Here is an 11,409-nt window from a genome sequence, read left to right as displayed (position 1 = left end):
TTCAGAGTATCCTGATCACTACAGTTTCAACAGGTTTGTGCTAATTAACATCTCAAATGTGAACCAACCAATATGGACTGACAGTGTGTGACAAAACCCAGAGTATCAGTCAGGTTAATCCAGCCTTATATGGGCACAGATTATAATGTTTTTTATTCTTAATTCACTTCTATCAGTTATTTTTGTTTTCCTCAGAGAGTGAATAAAATCCTGTTTAATCAGATTCTGCTAATGGACGCTGTTTTCAGATTATCATTGAAGCATTTTCCCTCCAAGCTTTACAAACGAGGCTCTCCTCTTTGGTGATCCTGTGACAACGCTGCCACCCAGTGGCTGAAAGGTGCCATTAACCACTGACAGCACAGAATATCGGAATATTCCAGGTTGATCAGTTAAACCAGGCTGAGACTAAAACAGTGAAACAGCAGCTCTGCATTAAACTCTGTCTTCATGGAGGTTTGAATGTTTCTGATTCATTTTCAACCTTTTTCAGTCTGCAGCTTTTCTTTCAGCAAATTTAAAACATGTTTCATTTATTTTCAGAACTTCCTTTGATTCACTTCTGTTCAGTGTTTCGTCTCCTTTATAAAATAACACAAACACACATGTAACACCGTGTCTGACACTCTGATGAATTTGTCACCTCAAGGTTTGGACAGAGGGGAGACAACACACGGCTGATAACTGAAACAGAAACAATTTACTTATTCCAACATGACATTAACATTTGAGTGGGAGATTTTGCCAGGTGCCACATTTACCTCCTTAATCAGCCAGTGTCAGTGTGGTTAGGATCAGTATAGGCTAGTGGTGATGATGCGGCTTGGGAAATAGGTCACTTTTATTTGGAGTAGAGCAGACACTGCTACATGATGTCAGCACAGTGTCATCAGTACTCCAGCTGCTTCATATGCTTTGTGTTGAAAAGCTTTTGTTGGCAGGTTCCTTTCATCTGTGGCTTTATTATCTGTGTTGTCTTTGCAATGAGGATGTAGATTCTTGTTATGTGAATGTCTGCCCCTTAAAATGTTTGAGGAGAAGCAAACACAATGTAGCTCTTTGTCAACAGAAGCTGCAGCTTCAGAAGCAAGCACAGACGGGTCAAGTGTCAGTTTCAGTTACAGCACAAATAATTGTCATGGAAATCTGTGATTAAATAAACACTATTTAATATAAAGAAAGATTGCAAAAAAGCACTTCACTAACCTGAGAATTATACAGCTGAATAATAAGCCTCATGCTTAAAGGACCAGTTTCTGTCTGTGTGCATGCAGTCTCTCTCTCTCTCTCTCTCTCTCTTTATACATCACATACATCCTCAGAAATGTCCCCCTGAAAAACAATGAGGTGAGGAACACAGAGTCTACTGTGCAAGCTGCCATACCAGACTGTTGTCAACAAGATCAGGATACTTTAACGTTGTACAAACATGTAGGATCAGTCCTTCTTCACCTTTCTGCACAGAAAAGTCTCTTCAGGAGTTTTGATGATGTAAATTTAGCTCCATATAAAGGTGACGCTGAGGTGTGTGAAAAAAGTGATGTGACTGTTGTTCCTGTTGGGTTTTGGATGTGTTGAGCAGCAGGTTGTTGTGGTGGCACAATGTGACTCCTTAGACAACCTGCTCCCGCTCACTGTGCTCTTTTTAGTTACACTCAGCTCATTTCCTGTAAATGGAGAGGGGAGGAGACACCTGACCAGGTGATCCATGAGAACAGGGAGGGAACCTGAAAGTGAAAGTGTCAGGCACCTCAGACTCCATTTTGAGTCGACGGAGCAGAAGGAGACAAAGCTGAAGGCTGAGGCAGGGTGAGTGTTAACAAACATTTGTATCATTTGACTGTTAAAGTCTCTGAGTCACTTTTCTACCTGTGGACTGTAGAGGAAAGAAAAGTTCGAATAAACTCGACAGTTTGTTTCATCTGTGGACACAAAGTCTGATTGGCTGAATAATTTACATGAAACCTTCAGTAACTCAAGAAAACAGGCAGAGATATAAAGAACACTGAGCAGGTGGAGCGCTGACTGCTTTAATTTCACTGTATACTGTGTGCGTGTGTGTGTGTGTGTGTGTGTGTGTGTGTGTGTGTGTGTGTGTGCGCGTGTGCGTGCGTGTGTGCGTGTGTGCATGTGCGTGTGCGTGTGTGTGCATGTGTGTGCGTGTGAGTACGTGCGTGCGTGTGTGTGTGTGTGTGTGTGTTCATGTGTGTGTGTGACTCCTTGACAGACTTGTTTTTCTTGAACGTTCTATCAGAAGATGAGTGTTTGTGTGGATGAAGAGGAGAACAGAGCAGAGTCTGCAGTATCCAGCTGTCTGTCTCTGAAGAGTGACCTGTCCAAAGATCATCCTCCAGACTTCAGTAATGAACCTGGACCCTCAGACACAAAGTAAGAGACTGATTCTAACTCAAGTATGACTCATTTTAGTTTCATCTAACACTTCCTTGTGATTTTGTTTTTATAGTAAATATTTCCACTGTTATTTCAAACATTTCAACCTGTTTTTGTTAAAAGCCGATAAAAAGTTTAAGAGTTAAAAACAACTCTATGATCAACAGCAGCAGCAGTTTGAGCTTTTAGATCTTCTTAAATGTTTGTAGTCTGAGGATTTATCAAGGATTCACATGATAAGAATAAAAACATGTTGTGTGTTGCAGAGTTCAGCCCAACAGATGGAGAGCAGAGTCTGCAGTATCCAGCTGTCTGTCTCTGAAGAGTGACCGGTCCAAAGAGTATCCTCCAGAGTTCAGTAATGAACCTGGACCCTCAGACACAAAGTAAGAGACTGTTTTTACTGTAAACTGACCTGACAGACGACGATGCATTGAGGATGAATACTAAATGTTTTGCTAATAGATTTATATTCCTGATGCAGAATGATTACTGCAGGAACAGTTTCACACTAAGGTGGATATAGTCTGAGTTTTATATCCACAAACTTCTGATGTTTCTTCTGCAGGAAACACTTGAAACCTCCATTTCAGAATTTACACTTCAGAAAATATAGGATTCATTACGTTTCAAAATCTGCTTCAAATGTTTAAATATTTTTCATATCACCGTTCTGATCTACCAGCTGCCATCTTGAATCAGTTCATATAATAACATTGTAGTGTCTGTGTTGGCTTCAGTAATCAGATGAGAGAGGTGAACACGCGTCTTTACTTGGAAACCTCAGGTAATAACACCTCACAGCAGGTTACAGCGTGTGTAGGCAGAGGTTATATGTTGGCCAACCATACAGTGACATCCAGGGTTGGGAGGGTTGTGTTCTGATACAGTTACTCATTACCTGTTAAAAATGTGATCAGTAACGTAATCCAAGTATCACAATGTTAAAGTAACGTAACTGATTACTTTTAGTTACTTTAGAATGACTTCAATATTAAATCTGCAAATTAAGACGAGAGAAAAGAGATGTCAGTACTTATGTCATGTGTTAATGCCCGTTTAAATGAAGAGCGGTAATTATGCACATTCAAATGTACTTTGTTAAGTCTGCTATTCACACTACTTAACAGTCAAACTGCCATAAAGTTATTCCAGTCCGGGGCTTGTGTTTTTACGCACACCATTCCGGCTGCGGCCTCACCACAGTCACAAACTATTTTTCAGTAGCAGAAGAAGACGACGACAGGTTAGCTTTGAACATGTTTAACTGAACTGATCTGTGCAGCTAACGTTAGCGGTTGGTCTTACCTGTAAATGTTTCTTTAAATTAGATGTCGAGTCCTTGAATAATGACAGCATTTTCACAGCCGGAAGGCAGAACTTGCACTGGACTGTGATGTTGCTTCAGGCAACTTTGAGGAGCGGTGTTGTGAGCAAGCGGCAACCTCCGGTGTTGAAAAATGAAGCCAATGCGGAAGTGCAAAAAACTGCAGTTCCTCGAGTTGCCACTTGAGGCTCCAGAAAACAAGAAATAACATTACAGCAGGTGGGAAAATGCCCATTTTTACAGCAGAAATAAACATTTTACAGCCTGGTTAAAAAGAACAGGTTTGTTATAAATAGCTGATTTTATTGTTCAAGATAACTGTACGGGTGGTGCATGTTTTTTTATAACACACCCGTTTTAATTATATTAAGCCTTAAATTATAGGGGTCGGATCACTTGATTGACAGGCGGATCCTGCAGGCTGTCAGCTAGACATCAACACAGACACAGACACTGAGCTTAACTTCACCTGTTTGTGTTGTTGGAGACTTTTGGGGATTTTTTCCATTCAAAGTTTGGACAAATAATCTCTCTGTGGGATTTGTGGAACTTTATGGCTGTGCAAGAAGTCTTAGCTCCAGCTTTACGGTGAGTTAAATGTTAGTGTTATTGTATTGAAATATTTTTCGCACTAAGTAGCAGGTATACTGTGCTCGCTTTAGCTGCTTGTTAGCCTGTACAGTGTTTATCAAACATTTATTTAATCGTCGGCCAGTAAATAGGAGTCAGGAGTTGTTGGCTTTTCCCCGGAGAGATTACAGCGGACTGCAGTGATGAGAAGACCGGTTACTTTAAGTTACGTGTCGGCTCGCCGCTCTCTCATCAGGCGAGCGAGCAGCGAGTCCGCTACTTCTTTAGTCTGATAACTAAACACCTGCATTCAGTCACCAACAGAATCTCCTCCTGGCAAAGCCAAACTAGCTCATTCATGATTTATACAGTCTATGGCCTAATAACCGCTAGCTACGCTGAGGAGCATATAGCCTAGCTTCATAGCCGTAGCTAGCTGATTATTGTGGCCCGCCTATAGAGCTCAGCCATAGCCTTTAGCTCTGTCGCGCTCCGCCTCTTTGCCTGCCTCTGGATTAGCCGGCTCTGGCGTTTCCAATATGGCGACCCCCAGCAGCGGCGCAATTCGGGCTTCAAAATGCTTCTTCAGAAACCAATGGGTGACGTCACTGAGACTACGTCCATTATTTATACAGTCTATGGTTGTGAGATGTGTGTGTCGTGAAGCATCGTGAAGCATCGTGAAGCGCAGTGAAGTGTCATAACGTGTGCGCGCAGGTGCATGTTATTATCAGACGGTCAGACGGACGGGTTAGAAATGAGACGCCAGATGTTATAGAGCCATGGTTCTCAACTGGTGGGTCAGGACCCAAAAGTGGGTCCCATGCGTGCAGTAGTAGTGTAGTTAGTTCACACTCCATTAATCCACTGAGTGGATAATCCCAGCTACATTTACGTTCTTGAAACTTGATGAGCCCCACAGTAGTTGCATTTATTATGCACTTTTTTTTATTTCTGTCGGAAAAACGGCCGTTACATGAATAAATGGTGGAGAGAATATTTTCCTCACACTGTCACCTGCTGGTCATTTTGGGTGACTATTACACTGGTGTGTTTTGTGATGTTGACATTCTGTGATGTTTTGTTCTGTCTCAGGTCATTTTTCATGAAATAGATTTTAGTGGTTAAAACACGTCAGAAATTTGGGTCGTGATTAATCATTAAAGGTGGTGATGGGTCCTGAGGCTAGGCCAGTTGAGAACCACTGTTATAGAGCATCTTTGGTATTAAATCGTCTTCATCTTCAAATGTATTTTAAAATTGTAATCCTGCTAGTAATCCCCATTTTTAATAAATGTATCTGTAATGTAATTACCACCTTTTTTTTCTGTGACTGTAAGAGAATACAGTTGCCTGTTTTTGTATCCTAATTACGTAACGCCGTTACTTGTATTCTGTTGCTCCCCAAGCCTGGTGACATCACAGCTGCATGTGCATATATAAACCAGCAGGTGGCAGACTACCACTCTGATACAAACAGCTTTGCTCACGTTGATTCTCGGTGTTGACGGTTTGCTCTTTGGATTTAGTTTTCAGAACAATGCTTTCATGGATTTATGATTTAAACTCTTACTTTGATAATGTCTTTGCATTGAGGTCCGGGTATCATCAAATAATCTGTTCTGTGATCAGAGAACCCAAAACGAAACTGCTGAAAACGACTCGTTTTATCGTTTTCGACCAATGGACTGTATATACAAAAGTGATGTTGAAATAGCCCCTGCAATAGGCGCTGCCATCTTGTGATGGTGACGTCATACGGAGCCAGGGACTGCGCAGTAGAGATCAGCGGGTGAAGCAGCCGTAGCCACTTCCGCTAACTAAAACACACATTTAACTTACTGAAAAAACAGCAAGGATCCCGCACACCAGCATATTTAACAGCAGAGCAGCTTCTCTGTGTTGGTCTGAGGTTAACGTTCACAGGTAAAAAGTAAGATCCATCCATGTTCTAACATCACTCATGCAGTTAAGCACGGCCTGAAGAGAGTCTTTGGTAGGGACCTTTAATGGTAAATACACCTGCACATCATCAGCAAAGCAGTGAAAAGGAACAACATGCTTTCTAAAAATCAACCCCAGGGGTAGCATATAAAGGGAGAACAGTAGGGGGCCCAGAACTGACCCCTGGGGGACCCCGCATGTCAGAGGGGCCACTGTGGAGGAAAACTGGCCCATGTGCACAGAGAGTGTTCTTTCAGAGAGGTACGATTTGAACCAGCCCAAAGCAGTGCCTTTGATGCCTACACAGTGTTCAAGGTGTGAGAGAAGGATTGTATGATCCACTGTGTCAAACGCCGCTGTCAGGTCAAGAAGAATTAAAAAGGCACAGTGACCAGAATCAAGGTTCAACAAGAGATCATTAAAAACTTTTAAAAGAGCAGTTTCAGTGCTGTGAAGAGACTTAAAACCAGACTGAAACAATTCACAAACATTGGCCCTTTGTAAAAATTCTTGGAGTTGGTTAAAAACAGCTTTCTCTGAAACTTTGGCCTAAAGTTAGATAAAACCACGGGATCCAAATTTTTCTTTTTCAAGAGAGGCTGCACTGTGGCATGTTTGAAAGAGGATGGAACACATCCAGCGCTGAGACACCGATTTATAAGAAACAAAATAAAAGACTGAACTGAGCTAAAAACCTCCTTAAACAGGCGGGATGGAATGCTGTCGGATGGACAGTTCGCAGGACACAAGTGTTCCACTATTTCAATGAGTGTATGTGGAGAAACAGGCTCAAACTGCTGAAAAACAGCTGAGCTTGCTGAAGGAACTGAGGGGTCCTGAGCAGACTGAGGGAGCGGGGACCTAAGAGCAGAAATCTTATTGATGAAGAACTGCAGAAAATCCTCACACAGAGAAGGAGAAGGCAATACAGGCAGCATCACAAGCATTCACAAGAGAATCAAACACATTAAATAGAACCTGCGGTTTGTGAGCATTGGCAGAGATATTCAGTTTTAGCAGCTTTTACAGCCTGCTGATACGTAAGGAAACAGTCACGTAGGAGATCCCAAGAAATATGGAGTTTGTCCTTTTTCCACTTTCTTTCCGCCTGTCTGCATGCGCGTCTGAGCGCGCGAGTGGACTCATTCAGCCAGGGCTCAGTCTGAGGCTTTACACGCCTTACAGTCAAGGTCCAAAATCTCAGTGCAGAGGGAATCAAACATAGTCAAACAGACATCCACACTGAGGTCGCCAAAATCATCCACAGAATACAAGAAAGAGTCTTTAAAAGCAGCGGAAAACTGCGAAGGAGTTGAAGAATTAAAAACACGGAGACAGCGAACGGGGGCGGAGTTCGTAGTTAAAGATGCAGGCAGTGAGAGGGAAAATAAAACAGGTAGATGGTCGGATAGGGGTGTGTGACAGATTTCGGATATCTGCAAATTCAATCCATATGACAGCACAAGATCCAAAATGTGGCCTTTGTCATGCATCGGCTCCGAAACAGATTGCGTGAGATTAAAAGAGTCGATGAGATTGAGAAAGTCTCTGACCAGCGGTCTGGTCTCACAGCAGACATGCACGTTGAAGTCGCCAACAATTGAAAAGTGATCATATTTAAGAGTGACACCCGATACAAAGTCTGCAAAGTCCTGTATAAAGGCTTTGTTAAATTTGGGTGGCCGATAGACCACCGCACAGAGAACAGTCGCAGGGAAGTTTACCTCAAAGAGTTAGAGCTCGAAGCTGGAGCAGCTGACAGCTGGAGACTGCTGGCAGTGAAAGGTAGACTTGAATATGGATGCCAGTCCTCCACCTTTGCCGGTGACGCGAGGAGAGCTGAAGAAACTACATCCAGGGGGAAGGAGCTCCGAAAAAGGAGCAAATTCACCTTCACGGAGCCAGGTTTCCGTTAAGAACATTCCGGCTATTCAGCTTCTACTATGGCGGAGATGGACCAGAGATCAGACCGGACATACGCAAACGATTAACGGCTCTGAGTATGATGCCACCAGCATCCTAATAGTCAGGTTAGTAGGCAGTATGCAGTACATACTGTTTGAGTATGTAGTAGGCAGTATGTTCGTATGCGGTTTCAGACACATCATCTGTTTTAGACAAAAAACGAAAAAACAGAAGAACAGAGCAGTTTTCTCGTTTTGTCACTCAGAAACAAAAATCGAAAAAATGGCAAAAACAATTTAAACAAAACGGTCAAATCTGTTTTATTGTCAATTTATCATTTTAATTTTTATCATAATGAATAAAGGAATAAATTGGGGACGTCATGTGACACGGAAGTAACACTTAAAATGTCAAAATAAAAGCCCCTAAACAGTACAGCTGGCTAGAAGATAGATAGATAGATAGAAAGAGAGAGAGAGAGAGAGAGAGAGAGATAGATAGATAGATAGATAGATAGATAGATAGATAATAGTTTTGAAATTGCAATTTAACTTAAATCTACATTCTTATATCATTTGATTTTTTTAATATCATATCACCAGATTATTTTTTTTGCAAGTCTGCAAAACATTTTGTTTCATATTTTGTTGAACCCAATAAATAATAAATCTTAACCCCAAATTAACATTTATATGAAGATGAGGTCATTAAAAAAAATATCTAATTTCTTTCAGACAAATTTGAGCCAAATTTCAAATCATCACAGATTTTGTTTTGGTTATTAACTTATTTTTTTCAATTTTCTTTTCACAACTGAAGATTTTTTGTGATTTTTTTTAATTAAGTGAAATAATTTTATGTTGTTTAGTTAACATCTTCCAGCCAAATAGAGCATCTTCAAAGTCACCAGCAGAGGTCCCCATCCTCCACCCTGAAGGTTACAAACAGTGACATGGTTTAGGATAATCATGACAACAGCAAAATAATGATAACAATTATACAACATATTACAATTGAACTTAAAGGTACATTGCTCTATCATTTCATTTGGCCTGAGTGACTCATTTTACGAACAGGTATATATTCCAAATGTGTATAAAAATAGGCAACAAACAGTAACATGTAATTTTCAGCTGCCAAAGAATGATTGTGGTTTGTCTATGCCCAAAAATAACTAGATCTAAATTTATAGACATGATCATTTCCAGCAATCAAATATACTTTGTTACCACACAACCATATAGAAATGAGAAAATAACACTTAAAGTGTCATCTTCCTTGTTTCAGTGGACAAATGCACATTATAAATCTACAGAACATATTTCTCTTTACAATTTACCAGAGGATCTAAATATGCAGTGGGGTGTGAGAGATGTCACTGGCTTGCTTTGCAAATATTGTTTTCCTTTCTGCGTGTTGGAGGCCTCTTGGGGCAGCTCTTGTGCCACATAATCAAACAATTACCTACCCACCTACCTACCTGCCTACCAGCTAGCGCTGTTTAGGGGCTTTTATTTTGACAACTGTTACTTCCGTGTCACGTGACGGCCACATTTATATCTTTATTCACTGTGATAAAATCCAAAATAATAAATGGACAATAAACCTGATTGGACCGTTTAGTTTAAATTGTTTTTGTCGTTTTTTCAATTTTTGATTCTGAGTGACAAAACGAGAAAACTGCTCCGTACTTCTGATCACAGAACAGATTATCCGATGATACCCGGACCTACCCGGACCTTGTTGGTTACATGTTGTTTAAAGTTGTTTGCAGCTGTGTGTAGCTTTATTACCCAGGGGACATTTGTGGACTATAGATTCATCTTCTCTTTAACTCACTACTTGTGTAAAACATGGTGAAAAAATGAAGCTCAAAGTTGCACTTGGTAATTCTCCAGTGGATTCAGGTGTTATCAGGACATTAAACGGCTGCTGTCAGTTGTCCTCTGGAGGAAAGATGTGAGGGCCGTACTCTAACTCCTAGTCGACCGATAATATCTAAACATTTTATAACACTAGAAGTATTTGGTTGTAGTACTTTGAAATCAAGTACAACAGAGACAATACATGTGACAGTAGTATCTCAAGTCCCATCAAACAGCTTCATTACAGTTAAATGCTCAGACCTTATGTTCCCTTTTAAACGCTGTCACTGCCAGTTATTACAATCTTTTTATATTTGGATCATTAAATGTGAAAAACAGCAAACAGGTGAAACGTATGTTGTTAAACTACTGCTTGAATAATTGAGTGATTATTATTTAGTTTTCTGCATCATGAAGTGTTACTTTCATTGCATGCTGGGATATACGTAAATAAAGCAGGAACAGGAGGAAGATTCAGAAACTTGCTGCAGTCACAATGTGGTTATAAAACGTAAAGAAAAGACTTGATGTGTTTAAATGTGTTTATTCAGGATGAGGAGCACAGCAGGCTCTGACACTCAGTGAGTATTGTTGTTCAACTAGAGAGAGACACAGATATATAAACACTGCAGCACACTGACATCATTGTGTTTGTGGTAGTATTACATTAGTGATGGTTCTACATTGATACACTGGCTTGTATAGCACTGTTAGATAAAATGAGGCTATGTGAGAACCCTGTCAGGGACCACGTTGTGTTCACGTGCTGTTTGTGTCAAACTCCAGAGCTGCTTTTATGTCCCAGTCCGTCCCTGAACAGTGGAAAGTGACTGAAGACATAAAGGGCCTGAAAACAAAGGCACCTGTCTGGACTTGAACCTGTGACACCTCTGTTACATGCTGTGTGTCTGAAGCCTTTTTTACACTGCGGTTCCTCCTCAGCGCCGTAACGAAGCTCCGTCCTCATGCCACCTTGTCATTCTACATTGGACCACACAACGCCGCCGCCCCAGAGTCTTTTTAAATAGCGTTCCAGCGTTGCGTCCGCCGTTTCGTTACATTCCGTCCTCTGATGCCGGCTCAGAGGCATCGGAGGACGGAACGTAACAGAGGCGTAATAATCATAAAATAATAATGAGCCTGCTGCTCTACTTCAGTTTAATTTAGGCCACTTCTGACCTCAGTTCAAACATGACCTACTCACGCTGAGCCGCCCACAGTGAGAGTAAAACGGTGAAGGACACAATCAGCTGTCTTTAATGGAGGCTTTTACTGTGAAGCAGCTGCAGGAAGTGTTTGTATTACTAACAGACTACAGGCAGATCCCTGAATGTTTAATAAGACTGTCAGATAGGAAAGCAGTTAATGAAAGGACAGTGTCACAGATCAGAGAGAACCCATATGCAG

The 11,409-nt window shown here is 41.1% G+C and overlaps 1 protein-coding gene across 1 annotated transcript in view; it reads left to right on the top strand.

The window, feature by feature from the left end:
- Positions 1-1,767: 1,767 nt before the first annotated feature.
- The window catches only part of LOC138609725 (NLR family CARD domain-containing protein 3-like), a 42,012-nt gene continuing 32,370 nt past the window's right edge, over positions 1,768-11,409 (top strand). The window contains exons 1-3 of the mRNA XM_069682369.1: positions 1,768-1,809; positions 2,228-2,388; positions 2,658-2,777. Coding sequence (XP_069538470.1) covers positions 2,258-2,388; positions 2,658-2,777 — 251 coding nt within the window. The 5' untranslated portion in view covers positions 1,768-1,809; positions 2,228-2,257. The remainder of the gene's footprint in view (positions 1,810-2,227; positions 2,389-2,657; positions 2,778-11,409) is intronic.

Source organism: Semicossyphus pulcher, unplaced genomic scaffold (genome assembly GCF_022749685.1).
Source record: "Semicossyphus pulcher isolate SPU_LCO1_2020_fin unplaced genomic scaffold, fSemPul1.0.p SCAF_6, whole genome shotgun sequence".
Classification (NCBI taxonomy): domain Eukaryota; kingdom Metazoa; phylum Chordata; class Actinopteri; order Labriformes; family Labridae; genus Semicossyphus; species Semicossyphus pulcher.
Note: the sequence above shows the minus strand (reverse complement) of the source record. Positions and strands in the feature narration are given on the sequence as shown.